We start from the raw sequence: 27,004 nt of genomic DNA, 5'->3' as shown, positions 1-27,004 counted from the left end.
ATTCAAGATGGCAGAAACTAGGGACCCTCTGGAGAAGCTCTGGGCACCACCCTTGTGGTGGTGATGGACAGGGAAGCGGTCACTCCCCTTTCCATTGTCCAGTTTTGTGCCAGAGCAGGGACAGGGGGTCCCTGAACCAGTGTAGACTGGTTTATGCACGGAGGGTACCAAATGTGCCCTTCAAAGCATAACAGTGGCTTGGGGAGGCTAACCCCTCCCACACAAGTCACACTTATTTTCAAAGGGAGAGGGTGTTCCCTTTCTCTCCTAAAGGAAATCCTTTGTTCTGCCTTATTGAGCTTGAGCAGATCCAGCAGCAGGAGGGCAGAACCCTGTCTGAGGGATGACAGCGGCTTGGGCTTCCTGGAAAACCCTATAAGACTGGTGGTAGCAATGCTGGGGGTCATACTTCCAATACTTGCAACCGTATTGGGGTATGATTCCAACATGTCTGATACCAAACATGCCTAGGTTTGGAATTACCATATGTAGCTGGCCATAGGTAGTGACCTATGTCCAGTACACGCATAAAATTCTGTCCCCGCACTCACAAAGTCAAGCAAAATGGAACTGGAGTTCGTGGGGGCACCTCAGCTAGTGCAGGGGTGCCCTCACACACAGGGGTGCCCTCTGGGTTAGGAGGGCAAGGTATAGGGGTGACTTATAGTGATCTGGTGCAGGGACCTAAGGTAAAAAAAGGGCGCATACGCCCTTTCACGCAGGCTGCAATGGCAGGTCTGGAGAACACTTTGCATGGGCTCTACATGTGTGGCATGATACAAGCGGCAGCCATTGGGGATCCCCTGGTACCCCCAAAGCCCTGGGTACCTATGTACCATATACTAGGGACTTACAATGGGGATACCAGTATGCCAAATGTGAGGTGAAAATGGTACAAGTTACCAAGTTATAAGGGAGAGAGCATAATCACTGGGATCCTGGTTAGCAGGATCCCACTGAACATAGTCAAACACACTGACAACAGGCAGAAAATAGGGGTAACCATGCCAAGAAAGAGTACTTTCCTACAGGGACGAAGTCCAGTTTGAGTTGGAATTTCAGGCTGTTACAGAAGCCACTACCCAGCCTTCTGTAGATGCAGGTCCAGGTCGATGGTGAAGAAAATCAGCAGAGCAGCATAAGAGCAAAAGAGGAAGTCCAGCAGTGATGCAAATGATGTCCCACGTCGGGGAATGTGATGCAGTCAGTGATGCTAGAAAACAACCAACAAAACTTGGCAAAGGCAAGAGTCGGACAATAAGGTTTTGCAAGGCTGAAGAGGACCAGCAAAACCCAGGGGACTTGACTTAAGGAGGGGAGTCAGGTGTTCCTCAGCAGCTGGGAGTCGCAAGAAGCAGAGGCAGCCCCCACAGGCGGACCACAGACAGCAGGCACAGGAGTTGTAGTGAAGCCCACTCAGCACACCTGGAGAGGAGTCCCACATTTTGCAGGAGCAGCACGCAGGTTACTGTGCTTTGCAGGGAAAAGTGCTGGTGGTCTGGGCTACAAGGAGCCTGAAGATCCCTTGGAGGAGAAACAAACAAGCCTTGGTACCTGCAAGAGTAACGTGCACAGGGATACTGTCCTGCAAGGAGAGGCAAGGGCTGTCTTCCTAGTTGGACAGCTGGCAGAGAGGACCAAGGGGACCACTTCAGACCACCACCTGGTATGCAGGATCCATGCAGTTCAGGAGGAGAGAGGATCCACGCTGCCGATCATTGTTGCAGTTGGTGCCTGCAGATGCAGGGGAGTGACTCCTTCACTCAAAGGGAGATTCCTCCTTGCTTCTTGTGCAGGCTGAATACTCGTCACCCCCAGAGGATGCATAGCTACTGAAATGTTGCAGTTACTGGAAGGAGCCAGAGGAACAATGTTGCAAAGCGGAGTTGTGGCTGAGTTGCAGATTGTCAGTTCCTGGAGGGTCCAGTTGCAGTCCCAGTGGCTAGAAGATGAAGTAAACGATGCAGAGAAGTCCTGCTGGAATCTTGCACGGCGAATCTGAAGACCCACTCTGGACGGAGACCCTAAATAGCCCAAGAAGGGGGTTTGGTCACCTAGCAGAGTGACCACTTATCAGGAGGGTGCTGTGACGTCAACTGCCTGACCTGGCCACTCAGATGCTCCCAGGAGCCTTTGCCCACCTTGGATTCAAGATGGCAGAATCAAGTGGCCAGCTAGAGGAGCTCTGGCCACCACCCGTTAGGTGGTGATGGACAGGGGAGTGGTCACTCCCCTTTCCATTGTCCCGTTTTGCGCCAGAGCAGGGGCCAGCGGTCCCTAGACTGGTGCAAACCGGTTTATGCACAGCAGGCACCAAATGTGCCCTCCGAAGCATACTGGTGGCTTGCGGAGGCTACCCCTCTCCAGCCATGTACAACCATTTCCAAAAGGGAGAGGGTGTTAACCTTCCTCTCCCAAAGGCAGTCTTTTGTTCTGCCATACTCTGCTTGTGCTGGTCAATCAGCAGGAGGGCACAAACCTGTCTGAGGGATGGCACAGTGCGGGCTGCCTGAAAAACCCCAGAAGACTGGTTGGGGCAATGCTGGGGGTACTTTAAGGAGTCCACAAAGTGCATGAAATCATACAACCAAAATTGGCAACAGTACTGGCGTATGATTCTGACATGTTTGATACCAAACATGCCCAGGTTCACAGTTACCATTATGTAGCTGGGCACAGGTAGTGAAATATGTCTGGTACACGGGTAAAATAGTTTTCCCTGCACTTAGGAAGTCCAATGTAATGGAGCTGGAGCTCGTATGGGGCACCTGTGCTCATGTAGGGGTGTTCTCACACCCAGGTACTTGAACCCTGTCCTCTGGGCTAGGAGGGCCTACCATAGGGGAGATTTACAGTGACCTGGAGCAGTGACCTGTAGTGAAAGGGTGAATGCACCTTTTCAAGCAGGCTTCAATAGCAGGCCTACAGACGCATTTTGCATGGGCTCCCATGAGTGGCACAATACATGCTGCAGCCCATGGTGAACTTCTGGTGCCCTAATGCCCTGTGTACCCATATACTATGCACTTATAGGAGGGGTGCCAGTATGCCAATTCTGGGGTGTGCAAAGTGCTAGCCAACTAAATTTAGAGGGAGAGAGCAGTCACTGGGGTTCTGGTTAGCACTATCCCAGCGAACAGTCAAAATACACTGACAGCAGGCAAAAAGTGGGGGTAACCATGACAAAAAGAGGGTACTTTCTTACAGTAACCTTGCAGAGTGACCAAGCCCCTTTTCGGGCTGTTTAGGGACTCTCTTGCAGGTAGGGCACCAGATGTTGTGCAAGATTCTACCAGGACTCTTCTGCAACGATCTCTTCTGCTCCTGGCCAGCGGAAACGCTGCTGGACTTCAGAGGAACCGAACAAAACAGCCACACTGAGACAAACTCTCTTTGCAATATTGTTTCTGCAGCTTCTGTCAGCAACTTGCAACATTTTCATGGTTGTGCATCCTTGGAAGCCAGCAAGACTTCAGCTACAACAAAGAAACAAGAAGAAATCTCCCTTGGAGTGAAGGAGTCACTCCCCTGAATCTGCACGCACCTAAGGCAACGACGTCCAGCTACTGGGATCAGCTGTCCTCTGGACCTGCGAAGATTCTCCAACACGGGTGGTGGTTCTGAGGGCTCCTCTGGGTCCGCTCTGCCTTGTGTCCATCTTGGGAGACAGTGAGCCCTTGCCTCTATGTAGGAAAGTACCATATACTAGGGACTTCTATGGGGGAACCAGTATGCCAATTGAGGGGTGTCATAAGTAACCAAATTCAGAGGGAGAGATCAGTCATTGGGGTGCTGGTTAGCAGGATCCCAGTGAACACAGTCAAAATGCACTGACTGGTAAAAAGTGGGGATAACCATGCCAATAAGCGGGTACTTTCCTACAGCCCCCACTGGGTGCTTCACGTGAACAACCTTAAGCCTTACTATGTCAGGGCCAACACGAGCTTGCTCATGGCCAATGTGAAGTACAGGAAGCAGAGTGACCCTCTCCCTGACCTTCTCTCCCACAACCCGGTTTATGGTTCAGTGGACACGTAGTCTCTGCAGACTGCCTTTAACAGCAACAAGCTGACTGCAGACAAGTTCTCAGTCAGTTTCCTGAGCTCTTTTCCCTGACCCCTGGCCACACCAACTGGTGTGCCCATGATGTGGACACAGGTAATAGTTAGCCTGTAAAGATTAAAATCTACAAGCAGCCTGACCATATCAGAGATTGCATCAGGGAAGAGATTCAAAAGACACTGTATTTGGGGGTAATTGAACCTTCACATAGCCCTTGCGCTAGCCCAGTGGTACTTGTGCCAAAACCTAATTCCTAGGGTGGAAAGAGAGAAATTAGGTTTTGGGTAGACTACAGAGGTCCCAATGCAGTCACTAAGACAGATGCCCATACAATTACTAGGGCAGATGAGCAGACTGATACCTCAGCACTTTTGACCTAATAGCAGGCTATTGGCAGATCAAGCTAACCGACGCTGCCAAGCTATAAGCAGCATTTTTCATCCTGGTGGGCATGATCATTTCACGGTGATGCCCTTTGGTCTGAAAAATGCACCTGCCATATTCCAGAGGCTGGCGAGTCAAGTTCTGGCAGGCCTGGAAGACTTTAGCGCAGCATATTTAGATGATATTGCGGTCTTTAGCTCCACCTAGCAGGATCACCCAGTCCACCTCCGGAGTGTACGAGGTCTTGAAAAAGGCAGGACTCACTATCAAGGCTACAAAATGACAGATAGGGCAGAGTAAAGTGGTTTACTTGGGCCACCTGGTAGGTGGAGGCCAAGTTCAACCCCTACAGAGCAAAATCCAAACCATCCAAACCATCATGGACTGGGTTGCTCCAACTGCCCAGACCCAGTTCAGAGCTTTTCTGGGCCTGACTGGGTTCTAGAGGTGTATGACTCCATTGTAGCCCCCTTGAATGTTACTTCTAAAAAGCTGGCTAAAAAAAAGGTACAATGGACACTAAGCGGTCAAGAGGACTTTGATGCCCCGAAAAAGGCCATGCGCTCAGCTCCAATTCTCAAAAGCCCAGACTATTCCAAACAATTTTTTGTCCTGACAGAGGCTTCTGGAATAGGAGAAGTCCTATCACAATTAAACGATGAGGACCAGGATTAACCTGTGGCTTTTATCAGACAGTCGACCCACAGAGAAAAGTCTTTGGCAGCCATTGAGAGGGAGGACTTTGCTGTAGTCAGCCTCGAAGAAACTGAGGCCATACCTGTTTGGCACTCACTTCATTGTTCAGACAACAAGCCCTGCCTCTGGCTTACACAGATGAATGGTGAGAACCCCAAACTCTTGAGGGGTTTGAATTCCCCTACAAGGGATGTACTTTTCAGTGGAACGTAGACCTGGAAGTAACCATGCCAATGCAGATGGACTTCCCAGATTTCCACTTGAATAATGAAGACTCAACTGGGCAAGGTTAGTTTCATTAACTTTCAGGCCCTGTGTATTTTATGCTATTTGTCAGTTATTTTGTGTATATATATTGTGTAGATATCTCCAATGGTATATATACCAATACTAGTTTAGTAGTAGTGCCGTAATAAAGAATCCTTTACACTTGTGTGGTTCTTTCTTGTAACTGGGTTACTGCCTGACTACTGTGGTATTGCAAGTGCTTTACATTCCTCCTGGATAAGGCTCAGCTGCTCACCTCAGCTACCCCTAGAGAGCTTTTGCTACCTGGACACCTATTCACTATCACGAAGGGTTGCCTCGACTGATTGTAGTGTGCCACATCATAGGTGTACACCATAAACTAAGCCAGCCTCCTACAGTTATCATCTGAGAGTGATGCCCCAAATGGAATATTGGAAAGTTCTAGGTCAGCCGGAGGACTGATTTTGTAGTGACCAAGGGTCATCTGTGGACTCTGGCCGGAAAGGTGCTGGCAGAGTTGAAGCATCTGTCTTAGTCATAAGAAACGTGTGAAGACCCCTTGTGTAAATATGGTGGAGTATGTAGAGATGGTGTACATGGGGGCAGTGGTAGAGAAGGTGGGGGCGTGATGGTGGAGGAGCAGCATTAGGAAGGATTGGTGCCAGTCCCTATGCTTCTTCAGATGGGAGCCTTGACAGCTGGGTGGGAATCCAATTTAGGTTCCTCCTCAAATGCCAGTCTCCCCCATTTAAGGAAGTCTCTCTCTGGGTTTCCGCAGGGGTGGCTTTGCCAAAATCTTACCAGTAAGTGAAATGGATAAAGAGGCATTTCTGTCTCACGTCTACATCCTCCTGTAGTCTTTGGATGTTCAGCTAGTCAGTGCCTTTAGAACCAGTAGTTGAAGGTGCTAGACATAGATAACTGCTTAGGTATCGACGTCTTGGGGGCCTTCTGGTTCGACTGAGGTTGAGGCTTGTCAGTGGTCTTGGGCTCGGTAGTCAAGAAAGGTCAACACTCTTAATTGGATCCTTTTTCAGATCCACAGTTCTCATTCGGTGCTGATAAGAGCCCTGAGGCAGCAACAATGAAGGATGTGGTGCTTTGTTCACCGGGTCGATGCCCATCTCTCTCCGGAGCAGTGCTGTCTCTCTTGGGAAGCTTAAAGTGGTTGACACAGCTGACCATACTTACAATCCTGGCAGAGGTCTCCACCCAAGGGAGCCTCTTCTTCCTCAGGGTCAGAGCCACTAGAAAAGACTGCCTCTTGACTGGGTGACATCTGATGGAGCAGGTTATCTACATTCAAACCTTAAAAACAAATCTAATATTTGCTCAGCCATCACTTCATTGACCAATCCAATACATCAGAGATACTGGAGAATTTATTTGTAATACAGCGACTGCTAGCACAGCTTGCAGGGAAACTACCTTCTTTTCCTGGTTTTTCAGACGTTCTTGGAGTTCCTTTTTTTCTTTTTCCAGCTGTTCCACTTGTTTAGCCATAATGAAATCTGGGTCCAATTCCTCAAGATCCTGCATAAAGAGAAGACCGAAGATAAGGATGTTACCACTTGAAAAAACAAGATTGATAAAGAAAAGCAATATTTCAGCTGAACAACTTTCCTACAGCGATATGTACCACAGATTAAGCAAAATCAATGAAATGTCCTGAAAGCAGAACAACAAGCTGGTCATCTATCTATGCACAGAATGAAATGATCAAATATGTGCACGGATAAGGATTCGAGGGTGGATAAAAAGTTGCTGCATCAAAACCTTTTTTTTTTTTTTTTATCTTCGCAGTAGTTTTCAATGTCAACTTCATGTTGCTTTTATGATTAAGTTTATCTTTTTTGCTGTTAAAATCTCAGGATTATCAGAGCTGTGCAGTTATAACATGTTGCCAAACCAATACATGAAACGTTCTACCATTAACATCAGTTATTCAGCATATGTTTTTAGGCCTTTTCCAGGAGTCCTGGGTCAACATTTCCAATTTCTTATCTGGGTCCTGTCAGTTGTCATTTATGAGCCAAGTGCACAATACTAATGCACATTGTAAGGAAATGCCTCCTTTGGCATGGTTGCCCCCTGACTTTTTGCCTTTGCTGATGCTATGTTTACAATTGAAAGTGTGCTGAGGCCTGCTAACCAGGCCCCAGCACCAGTGTTCTTTCCCTAACCTGTACTTTTGTATCCACAATTGGCAGACCCTGGCATCCAGATAAGTCCCTTGTAACTGGTACTTCTAGTACCAAGGGCCCTGATGCCAAGGAAGGTCTCTAAGGGCTGCAGCATGTCTTATGCCACCCTGGAGACCTCTCACTCAGCACAGACACACTGCTTGCCAGCTTGTGTGTGCTAGTGAGAACAAAACGAGTAAGTCGACATGGCACTCCCCTCAGGGTGCCATGCCAGCCTCTCACTGCCTATGCAGTATAGGTAAGACACCCCTCTAGCAGGCCTTACAGCCCTAAGGCAGGGTGCACTATACCATAGGTGAGGGTACCAGTGCATGAGCATGGTACCCCTACAGTGTCTAAACAAAACCTTAGACATTGTAAGTGCAGGGTAGCCATAAGAGTATATGGTCTGGGAGTCTGTCAAACACGAACTCCCCAGCACCATAATGGCTACACTGAAAGCTGGGAAGTTTGGTATCAAACTTCTCAGCACAATAAATGCACACTGATGCCAGTGTACATTTTATTGTAAAATACACCACAGAGGGCACCTTAGAGGTGCCCCCTGAAACTTAACCGACTATCTGTGTAGGCTGACTAGTTTTAGCAGCCTGCCACAAACCGAGACATGTTGCTGGCCCCATGGGGAGAGTGCCTTTGTCACTCTGAGGCCAGTAACAAAGCCTGCACTGGGTGGAGATGCTAACACCTCTCCCAGGCAGGAATTGTCACACCTGGCGGTGAGCCTCAAAGGCTCACCTCCTTTGTGCCAACCCAGCAGGACACTCCAGCTAGTGGAGTTGCCCGCCCCCTCCGGCCAGGCCCCACTTTTGGCGGCAAGGCCGGAGAAAATAATGAGAAAAACAAGGAGGAGTCACTGGCCAGTCAGGACAGCCCCTAAGGTGTCCTGAGCTGAGGTGACTCTAACTTTTAGAGATCCTCCATCTTGCAGATGGAGGATTCCCCCAATAGGGTTAGGATTGTGACCCCCTCCCCTTGGGAGGAGGCACAAAGAGGGTGTACCCACCCTCAGGGCTAGTAGCCATTGGCTACTAACCCCCCAGACCTAAACACGCCCTTAAATTTAGTATTTAAGGGCTACCCTGAACCCTAGAAAGTTAGATTCCTGCAACTACAAGAAGAAGGACTGCCTAGCTGAAAAACCCCTGCAGAGGAAGACCAGAAGACGACAACTGCCTTGGCTCCAGAAACTCACCGGCCTGTCTCCTGCCTTCCAAAGATCCTGCTCCAGCGACGCCTTCCAAAGGGACCAGCGACCTCGACATCCTCTGAGGACTGCCCCTGCTTCGAAAAGACAAGAAACTCCCGAGGACAGCGGACCTGCTCCAAGAAAAGCTGCAACTTTGTTTCCAGCAGCTTTAAAGAACCCTGCAAGCTCCCCGCAAGAAGCGTGAGACTTGCAACACTGCACCCGGCGACCCCGACTCGGCTGGTGGAGATCCAACACCTCAGGAGGGACCCCAGGACTACTCTGATACTGTGAGTACCAAAACCTGTCCCCCCTGAGCCCCCACAGCGCCGCCTGCAGAGGGAATCCCGAGGCTTCCCCTGACCGCGACTCTTTGAATCCAAAGTCCCGACGCCTGGGAGAGACCCTGCACCCGCAGCCCCCAGGACCTGAAGGACCGGACTTTCACTGGAGGAGTGACCCCCAGGAGTCCCTCTCCCTTGACCAAGTGGAGGTTTCCCCGAGGAACCCCCCCCTTGCCTGCCTGCAGCGCTAAAGAGATCCCTAGATCTCCCATTGACTTCCGTTACAAACCCGACGCTTGTTTCTACACTGCACCCGGCCGCCCCCGCGCTGCTGAGGGTGAAATTTCTGTGTGGGCTTGTGTCCCCCCCGGTGCCCTACAAAACCCCTCTGGTCTGCCCTCCGAAGACGCGGGTACTTACCTGCAAGCAGACCGGAACCGGGGCACCCCCTTCTCTCCATTCTAGCCTATGTGTTTTGGGCACCACTTTGAACTCTGCACCTGACCGGCCCTGAGCTGCTGGTGTGGTGACTTTGGGGTTGCTCTGAACCCCCAACGGTGGGCTACCTTGGACCAAGAACTGAACCCTGTAAGTGTCCTACTTACCTGGTAAAACTAACAAAAACTTACCTCCCCCAGGAACTGTGAAAATTGCACTAAGTGTCCACTTTTAAAACAGCTATTTGTCAATAACTTGTAAAGTATACATGCAATTTTTATGATTTGAAGTTCCTAAAGTACTTACCTGCAATACCTTTCGAATGAGATATTACATGTAGAATTTGAACCTGTGGTTCTTAAAATAAACTAAGAAAAGATATTTTTCTATATAAAAACCTATTGGCTGGATTTGTCTCTGAGTGTGTGTACCTCATTTATTGTCTTGTGTATGTACAACAAATGCTTAACACTACTCCTTGGATAAGCCTACTGCTCGACCACACTACCACAAAATAGAGCATTAGTATTATCTCTTTTTACCACTATTTTACCTCTAAGGGGAACCCTTGGACTCTGTGCATGCTATTCCTTACTTTGAAATAGCACATACAGAGCCAACTTCCTACACACATCAAATGATAACCATTTTACAGGTCAGCAAGAGCAATGCGAACAATCAAGATTGAATCCAGGTTACAGAGGCGGGGGTAACATAAAATAACATTGAATGATTTAAATAGACAGACAATGATTTAACATATGAAAAGGAAATCACAATTTCACAGGCAGGCAAAGAGTTAAAATAAAAATTAATTGAAACATACAACAAGAAGGTGATACAAATTGAAGCAAAGGGCGTAAGGGGTAAGTGCAAGCATTATAATACCAATGGCCTTTCAGTCAATGTTATATTATGGGGTTTAGTCTGGTTTGAACTCTGGAAGTGCCAAGGTCTCTAGTTCTTAGCAGGAGCTAAAGCGATAAGCCAGATTATACTCAAGTGTACGTTCTGTAAAAAAATTCTGAACCAAACTCAAGTCCTGGACTAATGCATGGATGCAACTATTTCACCAAGATCAGCATTAAAGGTTTTACCCATAAAGGCAGGCAATGGCAAAACTAAACATATTACTTACCTTCAGTAACACTCTTTTTGGTGTATACTCTAACCAGAGATTCCTCGCCTTCTAAATATTCCCCCAGACGTCCACCTGGAGCCAAAATCTCAAAAGCAGTATTCCTGCATGCTGGTAGGTGGCACAGCGTGGCTCCACAACTACAACATTCCACATAGGAAGTGGCAAGCAGGCCCACACAAGGGCCACCTTTGCATGGTGACGTCAGTTGCTTTCCAAGGATTTTCTGTGCTGTCAGACAGAGCCCATCTGCAAACGGACTTTACCTTTATGCAGGTATCTAGTTTGGGGCGTTCCTGGTTTGAAAGAGTCTATTGCACATAACATGATAGTGGGATGGTTGATCTGCAATTAGACTATCCACCAGAAAAGAGTGTTACCAAAGGTAAGTAACTTAGTCTTATGATGGACACTTAACAGATTCCTCACTTTCGGACTCATCATACGGGTAAAATCTACGGTACAACTGGTTTTCTATAGGAAGATGGCTCTTTATGCTGGCTAAACCCAAGGGGTGTGCCCGGAGCTCCACACAGGGGAAGATGATCTGAGCCATCTTTGATTCAGGGAAAGAGAGCTATTCTGCAATTGTTTCTGACCAACCCCATGAAGTGATGTAAAGAGAAAGGTGGGAAACTTGGCACCATTGTAAAAGCAAAATAAAATTAAACAAAAACTTGAACCATTGCCCAAGCATTCACAGCAACTGCATTTATAATCTTGTTCTAAGGATGCTTTGTGCAACACGCTTACATTTCTAAAATGACCACTTGAGAAAAAACATGAGGTTTTTCTTCTCTTGTTTGCTAATTATAACAGCAAGTGCAGTGATAACCTTCTCAGCTTTGTGCAATCACAAAAGATGAAACCTTTAAAGCTGAGAAATAATTGTTTACTTTGCTAATGGAATTCCTCACAGAACATTTTACTGTAAAATAGTGCTTTTTAGACTAGATAAAATGACGTGTTCGAAAATTATCGGTTTTTACAAATTGTAACTAGGATGTGACCTTTAGGGATTCTAGGTTGCTACATGCGAAATGCAATTTGCCCCAAACAGGGGCCTTGAAATTAATATAAGGGACAAGACCAGGCCCCTTCAGATGTCATTGTCATAAATTACTCTACTGATAAGCTTGTTTTTCTTTACAATGTAGTTATTTTTCAGTGAAATATAGGTCTTGCAGATGCTCACAGATGATGGAAGAGTGCTTGTAATGCAAACCAATGAGTACTGAAAACTATAAAAAGGTTCAACCCAACTTGATAAGCTTGAAGCTCATCCAAAGTTTGTGTGGCATCTGCGGTGAGCTAAAGCAAACTTTTGCTTTGTTTTATCACCAAGATTATGTATTGACTGTTATTTCTCTTCCACATAGATTTGGCTTTGACCCCATTGGCTAGTGAGTCCACCCCTTCCACAAACGCCAAGATGGCAAAAAAAAGTGACACCCCAGCCACACAGGCCTAAGATAACTACTGGACTGGGTAGACAACAGAAGGACTGCACTGCTGCTCCCTGGACAGGCAATGAGAGGCTGCACCAAATCCTGACTGCCTGTACTGTAGCCAAGGGGCATGCAAAGAGGACAGCACCTGTTGTGCCCACTCATGGTAAAGAGCACCACTTGTTCCAAGACATAATTGACTCCAAAGGTGTAGGTGGCTATCCCTGTGTTGAGCATCAGGCCCACAAAAGCTAAAGAGGCCTGCACCTTCGTGAGCCCAGCTGCCCAGGAACACCTACCCGTCACCGGATGCCAAAATGCAGTCTAGGACACTGAGTTTGGACCATCAGAAGGTTCCCTAGGCCATTGGGACAGTGACTAAAGAATAGTGGGCTTAGGGCCCAAGACTAGAACAATTCATTCTGCTGCAATAAACCACTTAGCTCAAACCTGGGTAGCAAAAGCTCTGTACAGTAAGACTTATACAAAGTAGTAAGTGTAAAGTATTTAACCTGCATCATAACAATTGAGGAGAAACTCAACATTCAAGGAATCAAACAGCAATTTATAAAAAAAATAGATTACATTTTTATGACTTTATGGACTTTGTAATGAAATGACTTATTACAGACACTGAGTCTTGGAATGATGCTGTTTTTTTTTATTCTGAAGTTGCACTGATGCCTGTTCGCCTGACCTTTACTGCCTGTGCCCCAACACAAAGGTGTATATGGTTGATTAGTTCATATCCGATTGTCATAACCTAACTTACTTATAAGCCCACAGAATATGGTCCCCAGAGGACCGAAGGCCTGTAAGTTTGAGGGTCACCCCCAGAGAATGCCTCACTGGTTGTGCCACCCTGGGTGTGAACAAAGTACAACATGGCTCAGAGTCTGCCACTGCAGAGGAGAAGGGCAGTGTAGGAAGTTGGCTCTGTATGCACTATTTCAAAGTAAGGAATAGTATGCACAGAGTCCAAGGGTTCCCCTTAGAGGTAAGATAGTGGCAAAAAGAGATAATACTAATGCTCTATTTTGTGGTAGTGTGGTCGAGCAGTAGGCTTATCAAAGGAGTAGTGTTAAGCATTTGATGTACATACACACAGGCAATAAATGAGGAACACACACTCGGAGACAAATCCAGCCAATAGGTTTTGTTATAGAAAAATATCTTTTCTTAGTTTAAAGAACCACAGGTTCAAATTCTACATGTAATATCTCATTTGAAAGGTATTGCAGGTAAGTACTTTAGGGACTTTGAATAATTACAGTAGCATATATACTTTTCACATAAAACACAAATAGCCGTTTTAAAAGTGGACACAGTGCAATTTCACAGTTCCTGGGGGAGGTAAAGTATTGTTATTTTTAGCAGGTAAGTAAATCACTTACAGGTCTCAGTTTTGGGTCCAAGGTAGCCCACCGTTGGGGGTTCAGAGCAACCCCAAAGTTACCACACCAGCAGCTCAGGGCCGGTCAGGTGCAGAGGTCAAAGAGGTGCCCAAAACACATAGGCTTCAATGGAGAGAAGGGGGTGCCCCGGTTCCAGTCTGCCAGCAGGTAAGTACCCGCGTCTTCGGAGGGCAGACCAGGGGGGTTTTGTAGGGCACCGGGGGGGACACAAGTCCACACAAAAAGTACACCCTCAGCAGCGCGGGGGCGGCCGGGTGCAGTGTGCAAACAAGCGTCTGGTTCTCTGTAGATTTCAATGGGAGACCAAGGGGTCTCTTCAGCGGTGCAGGCAGGCAAGGGGGAGGGGCTCCTCGGGGTAGCCACCACCTGGGCAAGGGAGAGGGCCTCCTGGGGGTCACTCCTGCACAGAAGTTCTGTTCCTTCAGGTGCTGGGGGGTGCGGGTGCAGGGTCTTTTCCAGCCGTCGGGACTTTAGGTTCAGGCAGTCGCGGTCAGGGGGAGCCTCGGGATTCCCTCTGCAGGCATCGCTGTGGGGGCTCAGGGGGGACAACTTTGGTTACTCACGGTCTCGGAGTCGCCGGAGGGTCCTCCCTGAGGTGTTGGTTCTCCACCAGTCGAGTCGGGGTCGCCGGGTGCACTGTTGCAAGTCTCACGCTTATTGCGGGGATTTGCAGGGGTCTTTAAATCTGCTCCTCTGTAACAAAGTTGCAGTCTTTTTGGAGCAGTGCCGCTGTCCTCGGGAGTTTCTGGTCTTTCTTGAAGCAGGGCAGTCCTCTGAGGATTCAGAGGTCGCTGGTCCTGGGGAAAGCGTCGCTGGAGCAGGGTTCTTTAGAAGGCAGGAGACAGGCCGGTAGGTCTGGGGCCAAAGCAGTTGGTGTCTGATTTTCTTCTTCTGCAGGGGCTTTCAGCTCAGCAGTCCTCTTCTTCTTGTAGTTGCAGGAATCTAAATTCTTAGGTTCAGGGGCGCCCTTAAATACTAAATTTAAGGGCGTGTTTAGGTCTGGGGGTTAGTAGCCAATGGCTACTAGCCCTGAGGGTGGGTACACCCTCTTTGTGCCTCCTCCCAAGGGGAGGGGATCACATCCCTAATCCTATTGGGGAATCCTCCATCTGCAAGATGGAGGATTTCTAAAAGTTAGAGTCACTTCAGCTCAGGACACCTTAGGGGCTGTCCTGACTGGCCAGTGACTCCTCCTTGTTATTCTCATTATTTCCCCCGGCCTTGCCACCAAAAGTGGGGCCGTGGCCGGAGGGGACGGGCAACTCCACTAGCTGGAGTCCCTTGTGGTGCTGGAACAAAGGGGGTGAGCCTTTGAGGCTCACCGCCAGGTGTTACAGCTCCTGCCTGGGGAGGTGTTAGCCTGCACTGGGTGGAGATGCTTTGTTACTGGCCTCAGAGTGACAAAGGCACTCTCCCCATGGGGCCAGCAACATGTCTCGGTTGTGGCAGGCTGCTGGAACCAGTCAGCCTACACAGATAGTCGGTTAAGGTTTCAGGGGGCACCTCTAAGGTGCCCTCTGGGGTGTATTTTACAATAAAATGTACACTGGCATCAGTGTGCATTTATTGTGCTGAGAAGTTTGATACCAAACTTCCCAGTTTTCAGTGTAGCCATCATGGTGCTTTGGAGTTCGTGTAAAACAGACTCCCAGACCATATACTGTTATGGCTACCCTGCACTTACAATGGCTAAGGTTTTGCTTAGACACTGTAGGGGCACAGTGCTCATGCACTGGTGCCCTCACCTATGGTATAGTGCACCCTGCCTTAGGGCTGTAAGGCCTGCTAGAGGGGTGACTTATCTATACCTGCATAGGCAGTGAGAGGCTGGCATGGCACCCTGAGGGGAGTGCCATGTCAACTTACTCGCTTTGTTCTCACCAGCACACACAAGCTGGCAAGCAGTGTGTCTGTGCTGAGTGAGGGGTCTCCAGGGTGGCATAAGTCATGCTGCAGCCCTTAGAGACCTTCCTTGGCATCAGGGCCCTTGGTACCAGGGGTACCATTTACAAGGGACTTATCTGGATGCCAGGGTGTGCCAATTGTGGATACAAAAGTACAGGTTAGGGAAAGAACACTGGTGCTGGGGCCTGGTTAGCAGGCCTCAGCACACTTTCAACTCAAAACATAGCATCAGCAAAGGCAAAAAGTCAGGGGGTAACCATGCCAAGGAGGCATTTCCTTACAGACAGTTATGGCAAACCCTAAGGCAGGATTGAAAATGTCACTTACCCAGTGTACATCTGTTCGTGGCATCAGTCGCAGTAGATTCGCATGTTCTGCAATAGCTCGCCATCTGGTGTTGGGCCGGAGTGTTACAAGTTGTTTTTCTTCGAAGAAGTCTTTCGAGTCACGGGACCGAGTGACTCCTCCTTTTGTCTCCATTGCGCATGGGCGTCGACTCCATCTTCGATTGTTTTTCCCCGCAGAGGGTGAGGTAGGAGTTGAATTGTAGTAATAGTGCCCATGCAATGGAGTGACTAAGTATGCACTTATTTAAGGTTGAGATGATACATATATAAATAATTGAAGGTAACTTCCAAACTGCTACAGGCTCCCGGGGAGGCGGGTGGGCACATGCGAATCTACTGCGACTGATGCCACGAACAGATGTACACTGGGTAAGTGACATTTTCAGTTCGATGGCATCTGTCGCTGTAGATACGCATGTTCTGCAATAGACTAGTAAGCAGTTATTTCCCCAAAAGCGGTGGATCAGCCTGTAGGAGTGGAAGTAGTCTGAAATAATGTCCTTAATACAGCTTGACCTACTGTGGCTTGTTGTGCGGATAACACGTCTACACAGTAGTGCTTGGTGAATGTGTGAGGCGTAGACCATGTGGCTGCCTTACATATTTCTTGCATTGGGATGTTTCCTAGAAAGGCCATGGTAGCACCTTTCTTTCTGGTTGAGTGTGCCTTTGGTGTAATGGGCAGCTGTCGTTTAGCTTTAAGGTAGCAGATTTGGATGCATTTAACTATCCATCTGGCTATACCTTGTTTTGAAATTGGGTTTCCTGCATGAGGTTTTTGAAATGCAATAAAGAGTTGTTTAGTCTTTCTGATGTTCTTTGTTCTGTCAATGTAATACATTAATGCTCTTTTGACATCTAATGTATGTAGTGCCCTTTCGGCTACGGTATCTGGCTGTGGAAAGAACACCGGAAGTTCCACTGTTTGATTTAGATGGAACGGTGAAATAACCTTTGGCAAAAATTTAGGATTGGTCCTTAGGACGACTTTATTTTTGTGTAGTTGTATAAAAGGTTCCTGTATAGTAAACGCCTGAATCTCGCTTACTCTTCTCAGGGAAGTAATGGCGATGAGAAATGCCACCTTCCAGGTTAGGAACTGTATGTTGCAGGAGTGCATGGGTTCAAAAGGTGGACCCATAAGTCTAGTTAGGACAACATTTAGGTTCCATGAAGGAACAGGTAGTGTTCTTGGTGGTATAATTCTCCTAAGGCCCTCCATGAATGCTTTAATGACTGGTATTTTATATAGGGAAGTTGAATAGGTAGTCTGCAGGTATGCAGATATTGCTGCAAGGTGAATCTTAATGGAAGAGAAAGCTAGGTTAGATTTTTGTAAGTGAAGCAAGTAACCCACTACATGTTCTGGAGTTGTGTGTAATGGTTGTATTTGATTAATATGGCAGTAGCAAACAAACCTCTTCCATTTACTTGCATAGCAGTGCCTGGTGGATGGCCTTCTTGCTTGTTTTATGACTTCCATACATTCTTGGGTAAGTTGTAAGTGCCCGAATTTTAGGATTTCAGGAGCCAGATTGCTAGATTCAGCGATGCTGGATCTGGGTGTCTGATCTTTTGGTTGTGCTGTGTCAACAGATCTGGCCTGTTGGGCAATTTGATGCAGGGTACCACTGATAGGTCTAGCAGCGTTGTGTACCAGGGTTGCCTTGCCCAAGTTGGTGCTATCAATATGAGTTTGAGTTTGCTTTGACTGAGTTTGTTTACCAGGTAAGGAAGGAGAGGGAGAGGAGGAAAAGCGTAAGCAAATATCCCTGACCAGTTCATCCATAGGGCATTGCCTTGGGATTGTTTGTGTGGGTATCTGGATGCGAAGTTTTGGCATTTTGCGTTCTCCCTTGTCGCAAACAAGTCTATCTGAGGTGTTCCCCAGAGTTTGAAATAAGTGTTCAGTATTTGGGGGTGAATTTCCCATTCGTGGACCTGTTGGTGATCTCGAGAGAGATTGTCTGCGAGTTGATTTTGTATCCCTGGTATAAACTGTGCAATTAGGCGAATTTGGTTGTGAATTGCCCAATGCCAAATTTTTTGTGCTAACAGGCTTAACTGCGTGGAGTGCGTCCCTCCCTGCTTGTTTAGATAATACATTGTTGTCATGTTGTCTGTTTTGACGAGAATGTATTTGTGAACTATTATTGGTTGGAAAGCTTTTAGTGCTTGAAAAACTGCAAGAAGTTCTAGGTGATTGATATGCAGTTTTGTTTGATGTACGTTCCATTGTCCTTGTATGCTGTGTTGATCGAGGTGTGCTCCCCACCCTGTCATGGAAGCATCTGTTGTTATTACGTATTGTGGCACTGGGTCTTGGAAAGGCCGCCCCTTGTTTAAATTTATGTTGTTCCACCACAGAAGCGAGAGGTAAGTTTGGCGGTCTATTAACACCAGATCTAGAAGGTGACCCTGTGCTTGAGACCACTGTGATGCTAGGCATTGTTGTAAGGGCCTCATGTGCAGTCTTGCGTTTGGGACAATGGCTATGCATGATGACATCATGCCTAGGAGTTGTAATACCATCTTTGCTTGTATTTTTTGTGTTGGATACATGCGTTGTATGATGGTGTTGAAATTTTGAATTCTTTGTGGACTTGGAGTGGCTACTCCTTTTGATGTGTCTATTATGGCTCCCAGGTATTGTTGTACCTTGCGTGGCAGAATTTTTGATTTTGTGAAATTGACGGTGAACCCTAGTTTGAAGAGGGTTTGTATGATATGATTTGTGTGATTTGAGCACTCTATTAACGAATGGGCCTTGATTAGCCAGTCGTCTAGATATGGGAACACATGTATTTGCTGCCTTCTGATGTGTGCAGCGACTACCGCTAGACATTTGGTAAAGACTCTTGGTGCGGTTGTTAATCCGAAAGGCAGTACCTTGAATTGGTAATGTATTCCTTTGAATACAAACCTTAGGTATTTCCTGTGCGATGGGTGTATTGGTATATGGAAATAAGCATCCTTGAGGTCTAAAGTTGCCATGTAGTCGTGCAGCTTTAGCAATGGCAATACTTCTTGTAGTGTGACCATGTGGAAGTGGTCTGATTTGATGAAAGTGTTGACTACTCTGAGGTCTAGGATTGGTCTCAGTGTTTTGTCCTTCTTTGGTATCAGAAAGTACAGTGAGTAAACTCCTGTGTTTATTTGTGTGTTTGGCACTAATTCGATTGCATTCTTTTGCAATAGTGCCTGCACTTCTATCTCTAGGAGATTGGAATGGTGTGTTGTTAAATTTTGTGCTTTTGGTGGTATGTTTGGAGGGAACTGTAGAAATTCTATGCAGTAACCATGTTGGATAATTGCTAGAACCCAAGTGTCTGTAGTGATTTTCTCCCATGCTGTGTAATAATGACCTATTCGTCCCCCCACTGGTGTTGTGTGGAGGGGGTGAGTGACATGTGAGTCACTGTTTAGTAGTAGGGGTTTTGGGGCTTTGGAATCTTCCTCTATTTCTAGGGAATTGCCCTCCTCTATATTGTCCCCGAAAACCTCCTCTATACTGTCCTTGGTAACTGGACGGTGTGGCTTGTGAGGTGCTGGCTTGTGTGCTTTGACCCCGAAACCCCCCTCGAAAGGGCGTTTTACGGAATGAGCTGTAATTCCCTCTGCTCTGCGGGGAGTAGAGTGCGCCCATGGCTTTGGCAGTGTCCGTATCTTTTTTGAGTTTCTCAATCGCTGTGTCCACTTCTGGACCGAACAGTTCTTTTTCATTAAAAGGCATATTGAGAACTGCTTGTTGAATCTCTGGTTTAAATCCAGACGTTCGGAGCCATGCATGCCTTCTGATAGTTACAGATGTATTAATTGTCCGTGCAGCTGTATCTGCAGCGTCCATGGAGGAGCGGATCTGGTTGTTGGAGATGGCCTGTCCCTCCTCAACCACTTGTTTTGCCCTATTTTGGAAGTCTTTGGGCAGATGTTCAATGAGATGTTGCATCTCGTCCCAGTGGGCTCTGTCATAGCGCGCAAGTAGTGCCTGGGAGTTCGCGATGCGCCACTGGTTTGCAGCTTGTGCTGCGACTCGTTTACCAGCTGCATCAAACTTGCGGCTTTCTTTATCTGGGGGTGGTGCATCTCCAGATGTGTGAGAGTTGGCCCTTTTCCTAGCTGCTCCTACAACAACAGAGTCTGGTGGCAGCTGTGTTGTGATGAAAGCCGGGTCCGTAGGAGGCGGCTTATACTTTTTTTCCACCCTTGGTGTGATTGCCCTACTTTTGACCGGGTCCTTAAATATGTCTTTGCGTGCCGGAGCATACCAGGGAGCATAGGCAGGCTTTGGTAGGAGCTGTGGGTGGAGGAGAGTGTGTTGAACAAGAAATCATCCTCGACCTGTTCTGAGTGGAGGCTTACGTTGTGAAATTGTGCTGCTCTAGCCACCACCTGAGAGTACGCGGTGCTGTCTTCTGGTGGAGATGGTTTTGTAGGGTATGCCTCTGGGCTGTTATCTGACACTGGGGCGTCGTATAGGTCCCACGCATCCTGGTCTTGGTCACCCTGGCTCATGGTGGTGTGAGCTGGGGAGTGTGATGGCGTTTGTGCTGGTGAAACGTTAATCACGGGCGGAGGAGAGGGTGGTGGTGTAACTCTTTTCACCACTTTTGGTTGTGGTGCTTGTTCCGTCTGGAACTCCAACCTTCTCTTTCTCCTAATGGGGGGAAGGGTGCTTATTTTTCCTGTCCCCTGCTGAATGAAGATACGCTTTTGCGTATGGTCCGCATCAGTTGCTTGTAGCTCTTCCTCAAACCTATGCTTCTGCATTTGGGAGGTTAGCGAGTGCTCTTCTGTATAAGAGCCTGAAGCTGGGTCGCTTGCAGTTTGTTTCGGCGTGGAAACTTTGTCTGCGTGTTTTTTCGGCTCCGAGGTGACTTTTTTTTTTCTTTTCGGGGCCGAAACCTCTCGGCGTCGATCTGTTTCGGTGCCGCTGTCTCGGCGTCGAGCCGTGTCCACACCGGCATCTCGGTGTCGAGGCTTGTCTCCAGCACTTTCTCAGTCCCGAGAAGGCTGCGTGCCGGTGTCTCGACCGGAGTCGGACGATCTCGGCACCGTTTGGGCCTTTTTCGGTGCCGACGGTCGGTCACCGATTTTATGGGTTGAGCCATGGCCTGGTGGCAGTGGCGTCCCCTGGGCCTTGTAAATGTTTCTTTGTGTGGTTTTCGACGTCTTACTCACGGTTTGTGTATCGTCGAATCCTTCGGAGTCTGAGTCTTGGATCGAGAAGGTACCTTCCTCTTCCTGTTCCTCGAACTCCCGTCGGGCTGTCGGTGCGGACGCCATTTGAAGTCTTCTGGCTCGACGGTCTCGGAGTGTTTTTCGGGACCGGAACGCACGACAGGCCTCGCAGGTGTCTTCGCTGTGCTCAGGTGACAGGCACAGGTTGCAGACCAAGTGTTGGTCTGTGTAGGGGTATTTATTGTGGCATTTGGGGCAGAAACGGAAAGGGGTCCGTTCCATCGGCGTTCCTCAGCACGCGGTCGGGCCGACCAGGCCCCGACGGAGGATCGAAAAACTACCCCGAAGGGCACCGGAGCTCTTCGATCTTCGATGCGGTGTTGAATGCAAGTACGCCGATCCCGAACGCAACAATACCGACGAAAATCTTCCGAAATTAACTATTTTTTCTGTTCCGAAACTCGGAGCGACAGGAACACGTCCGAACCCGATGGCGGAAAAATAACAATCGAAGATGGAGTCGACGCCCATGCGCAATGGAGACAAAAGGAGGAGTCACTCGGTCCCGTGACTCGAAAGACTTCTTCGAAGAAAAACAACTTGTAACACTCCGGCCCAACACCAGATGGCGAGCTATTGCAGAACATGCGTATCTACAGCGACAGATGCCATCGAACACATTATTTCATGGAGAAGAACATGTGTTTTTACATGTTCCAACAGTAAAAGTCTGCAACTGTAATTTTCATTGTGGAAAAAGCCAGTAGCCCCACTGGCGAGTGCAGAGTTGCAGGCTACCACAGCTGCTAACTTCCGACTATCGAAGTGTATGCTATAAGGTATCAAACAACTCGTTACATTAAGTCTGGCATGCTGCAGTGTGCAACATTCCCCAAGGTGCCATCTTGCTGCCCAAAATTGCATTTGCTCATCCACAGTTGCAGATATGACCTCACATGTGATATAATGCACCATGCCATAGGGCTGTAAGGCCTTCAATGTTGATGACTTACACATACCATATGCATAAGTAGACCTGCCACACAGGGATGTGTGATAGGTAGAGTTTTCACTTTTAGGGAGCACCTGGTTGTAGGAAAGTACCCTCTTTCGTAGCATGGTTACCCCCCTTTTTCTGCCTGATGTCCGTGTTTTGACGTTTTTCACTGGGATCCTGCTAACCAGGACCCCAGTGATTATGCTCTCTCTCCCAAAGTCTATATTTCATCCCACACTGGGCATACTGGTGCCCACAAGCAAGTCCCTACTATATGGTATCTAGGTACCCAGGGCATTGGGGCACCAGGGGATCCCTATGGGCTGCAGCATGTATTATGCCACCCATAAGGAGCCTATGCAAACTGTTCAGCAGGCCTGCCAATGCAGCCTGCGTGAAAGGATGCATGCACCCTTTCACTACCAGGGCAGTGCATCAGGTCGCTGAAGTCCCTCTTACAGCAGGCCCTCTCAGCCCAGACAGCAGGGTGCACGTGCCTGTGTGTGAGGGCACCCCTGTACTAGCAGAGGTGCCCCCCACAAACTCCAGATCAATTTTCCTGGATTCTGTGAGTGCAGGGACACCAGTTTACACGTGTACTGGACATGGGTCACTACCTATGTGCTAAATACTGAATTTAGGGGGGTGTTTAGGTCTGGGAGGGCAATAGCCAATGGCTACTGTCCTTGAGGGGGGCACATCCCTAATCCTATTGGGGGAATCCTCCGAACTCAAGATGGAGGGTTTCTAGAGGCAGGGGTCACCTCAGCTCAGGACACCTTAGGGGCTGTCCTGACTGGTGGGTGACTCCTCCTTGTTTTTCTCATTATCTCCTCCAGCCTTGCCGCCAAAAGTGGGGGCAGTGGCCGGAGGGGCAGGCATCTCCATAGCTGGGATGCCCTGGGGCGCTGTAACAAAAAGGGTGAGCCTTTGAGGCTCACCATCAGGTGTTACAGTTCCTGCAGGGGGAGGTGAGAAGCACCTCCACCCAGTACAGGCTTTGTTCCTGGCCACAGAGTGACAAAGGCACTCTCCCCATGTGGCCAGCAACATGTCTGGTGTGTGTCAGGCTGGCAGAAACTGGTCAGCCTACCCTAGAAGTCGGGTAGGTATTCAGGGGGCATCTCTTAGATGCCCTCTGGGTGTATTTTACAATAAATTGCACACTGGCATCAGGGTGCATTCATTGTGCTGAGACGTTTGATACCAAACTTCCCAGATTTCAGTGTAGCCATAATGGTGCTGTGGAGTTCGTGTTGGCCAAACTCCCAGACAATATACTCTTATGGCTACCCTGCACTTACAATATCTAAGGTTTTGCCTAGACGATGTAGGGGCATAGTGCTCATGCACATATTCCCTCACCAGTGGTATAGTGCACCCTGCCTTCGGGCTGTAAGGCCTGCTATGCTACAGGCAGTGTGAGGTTGGCATGGCACTCTGAGGGGAGTGCCATGTTGACTTAGACTTTTTCTCCCCACCAGCACCGCACAAGCTGTGAGGTAGTGTGCATGTGCTGAGTGAGGGGTCCCCAGGGTGGCATAAGACATGCTGCAGCCCTTAGAGACCTTCCCTGGCATCAGGGCCCTTGGCAACAGGGCCCAGTTACAAGGGACTTATCTGAGTGCCAGGGCTGTGCTAATTGTTGAAGCAAAGGTACAATTTAGGGAAAGAACACTGGCGCTGGGGCCTGATTAGCAGGGTCCCAGCACACTTTCAATCAAAACTTAGCTTCAGCAAAGGCAAAGGCAAAAAGTTAGGGGGTAACCATGCCAAGGAGGCATTTCCTTACAGTAGGGAAAACTCGGATCAACTATTTTCTCATTTTTTGTGCTCACTAATTAACAGATACTTCATTATCTATGGAGTTATTTTTCTTAAACACGATTTTAAACTAAGCTCAAGACATTTCAAACCACACAGCCTGGCATTAAGTTATTCTATTAATGTGTGTAAACACGCTAATCATAAAAAGAGCGTGTTCAAAAGCAACGCACCTCAATATCTATGTCCTTGAAGGCTTTGGCTCCCAGCTCGGTCTTTTTAATTTGCTCCAGCCGCTCACGCACGGTTTTCTTCTTGATCTGCTCATGTTCCTGCAAGATGCGTTCCTTCTCCCGCTCTTTGGCCTCCTGGCGCAGTCGCTCCTCCTCAGCCTTGCGCACCTTTAATTGCTCCGCTTCCCGCTGCTCAAGCTCCTCCTTCTCACGCTGGATATTTAAGTTCTCCAAGCGCTCCTTGCGCTCTTCGATGGTCTGACGACGAGCAAGGATGCGTTGGTGCTCCTTTCGTGAGCTTTTCAAGTAAGAAGTGACTGCCAGCTGACGCTGCTCCTCTTTCTCTTGCTGAAGGTAGAAGACATCATAAGCAATAATTAGTTTCAAGTCAACCACATTCAGAAGTATATAAAGCAGTGAAAACTATTAGCAAGCTTAGACCCAGTGCTCCATCTCCTCACTATACTTCTACCTAAATACACGTTTTAAATGGACAAACAAATTGAATAAATGGTATGTCACTTCAATTTTTCATGCACTCGAATGTGCTATTTTTTTTTTTAATAGAATAAACAGAACACAGATAAATGGATCGAGCACACACTTAAAAACATCCATAAAAAACAGCTGAAAAAAGCAGCAGGTTCAAGAACCTGGGTTCACACACAATCGCGTTCACTTGTGAGCATGAGATAATTGGTTCAACATGTGGACACAGTTTTACTGGGTAATCAGCTACTAAAACTATTCTCCTGAACTACTCTACCATTTTTTTCATCTAGAAACAATGATTTGCAGAATAAAGTAAACTGCTGAGTACAATGGGTTTTATGGTTGCACTTTCAGTAAAAAGACAAGCTACCATCAACCAAGAACAAAACCTCAATATTTAAGATAGTTTATTTTGCCAGAGCTTGATGGTCTTTTATTATTGGTTCACGTTGTGTGTAAAGGGGACCGGCAACACTACCTACTGAGGCAGATACAATGCTAATTTACCTTCTGTAGCTCTCATGCACACAGGTCAATATCGTACATTTAAGAACACTTAAAATAATATTAAAAGGTGCGGTTATTGGGCACCCATGAAAAGCTAGATCAAGAGATATGACCCACCTCCAGTTTCTTCCAAATAAAAAGGTTTCCTTAATTACAAACACTTATCACAATGACAATTTCAAATTGTCTCCATTTGTACCCAGACTCAAATTACACTCTGCCTCAACAAACTGACTGCCCTGATTAAGAGCACAAGTTTAACCTATAGCAGGGAACTAAACATCCCCGTTGTATTGTTCCCCCTGTACGAGTAAAGGGCTACTTCTAGAGTTAAGTTTATCAACTTTGCTGTTCAAAGCAAAATAAATGTATACCAGGTAATGAATACCAGAGCTGCATCACAGAGTGGAATTTAAAATCAAGCATTATAAAAAATAATTTCTGAACTGCCATTCTTACAAGTATGTGCGCTGGTTTAATAACCGCAACAGCTTTAGTCAGAACAGAAGACATTGCGGTCAACTGGCTCCGGATGTGTTCAGAAGGCATATTCTGGAGAAAAGGTCCCACTGGTGCATCTTCCCTAGCAGAGTAGTTTAGGTCCGAGCCAAAGCTGAGCGACCGAGTTGTATGATCAAGACGCACCTGAGAAGATGGAGGAAATAAGGAGAGGTTATAAAAATAAAAGTTATTATTCAACTGCTTTGTTTGCTGCAAGTATCTGGAAAATGTTAGGGTTGTTGTCAGCATCTCCACTGTATTAGTAATCTGGGGTTAAATTCAAGAAAAAGTGGCAAGGTTTAAAACTTTTCTTGAGCAGCACAGAAGTAATGCTGCACTCTGGCAAAAAAACATCAACATGCATGAGTCTATGAGCTCTAATTTCCAAAAGAGGCAATGACATACGCCACCCCCCCATACCTGCCCATTCTTCAATAGAGGATAAACAAAAGGGCTACTTATTAAATAAATAATAAAATAAGTAATTAAATGAATTACTTATTAAAAGAGCAGTTTTGCAGCATTCAAACTTTTCCAGATTCACATGATGTGCATTATTCCGCCATCCAGCGGCTGTGCCTGGAATACTATTGGCTGGGTATGTGGGGGTAGGTATTTGGATTGCCTGGTTTATGTGAAACGAGATATGAACTTTGGCAGGAAGCGTGATTTGGTTCTCATGACTACCCTGGTCCTTGTGTATTTGGAGGTACGGTTCCTTGTTGGTGAGTGTTTGACGCTCACTTTCCTGCATAGCGATGTTACTGCAATTAGGATGGCTGTCTTTAGAGTGACAAACTTTAGTGATGTTCTATGGAGTGGTACTTAGGGGTCTCTCAGCTGGGTTCGCACCACGTTTAGGTGTTAGGGTGTTGGTGTGCACCTTGGTAGGGTTATTCTCTTGGACCCTCTAGGAACAGTTTGATCACTGGCTCAGTAATGAAAATGTCACTTACCCAGTGTACATCTGTTCGTGGCATCAGTCGCAGTAGATTCGCATGTTCCGCAATAGCTCGCCATCTGGTGTTGGGCCGGAGTGTTACAAGTTGTTTTTCTTCGAAGAAGTCTTTCGAGTCACGGGACCGAGTGACTCCTCCTTTTGTCTCCATTGCGCATGGGCGTCGACTCCATCTTCGATTGTTTTTCCCCGCAGAGGGTGAGGTAGGAGTTGAATTGTAGTAATAGTGCCCATGCAATGGAGTGACTAAGTATGCACTTATTTAAGGTTGAGATGATACATATATAAATAATTGAAGGTAACTTCCAAACTGCTACAGGCTCCCGGGGAGGCGGGTGGGCACATGCGAATCTACTGCGACTGATGCCACGAACAGATGTACACTGGGTAAGTGACATTTTCAGTTCGATGGCATCTGTCGCTGTAGATACGCATGTTCTGCAATAGACTAGTAAGCAGTTATTTCCCCAAAAGCGGTGGATCAGCCTGTAGGAGTGGAAGTAGTCTGAAATAATGTCCTTAATACAGCTTGACCTACTGTGGCTTGTTGTGCGGATAACACGTCTACACAGTAATGCTTGGTGAATGTGTGAGGCGTAGACCATGTGGCTG

The 27,004-nt window shown here is 47.4% G+C and overlaps 1 protein-coding gene across 2 annotated transcripts in view; it reads right to left on the bottom strand.

Moving 5' to 3' along the window:
* EIF3A (eukaryotic translation initiation factor 3 subunit A) overlaps nucleotides 1-27,004 on the bottom strand; it is a 541,057-nt gene that overhangs the window by 310,142 nt on the left and 203,911 nt on the right. For both annotated transcript variants that reach the window (XM_069239244.1, XM_069239245.1), the window contains exons 11-13: nucleotides 25,393-25,578; nucleotides 23,935-24,282; nucleotides 6,820-6,924 (exon numbers count right to left, since the gene is read on the bottom strand). In XM_069239244.1, coding sequence (XP_069095345.1) covers nucleotides 6,820-6,924; nucleotides 23,935-24,282; nucleotides 25,393-25,578 — 639 coding nt within the window. The remainder of the gene's footprint in view (nucleotides 1-6,819; nucleotides 6,925-23,934; nucleotides 24,283-25,392; nucleotides 25,579-27,004) is intronic.

This window comes from Pleurodeles waltl, chromosome 6 (genome assembly GCF_031143425.1).
Source record: "Pleurodeles waltl isolate 20211129_DDA chromosome 6, aPleWal1.hap1.20221129, whole genome shotgun sequence".
NCBI lineage: Eukaryota > Metazoa > Chordata > Amphibia > Caudata > Salamandridae > Pleurodeles > Pleurodeles waltl.
This window is presented reverse-complemented; position numbering and strand designations above follow the sequence as displayed.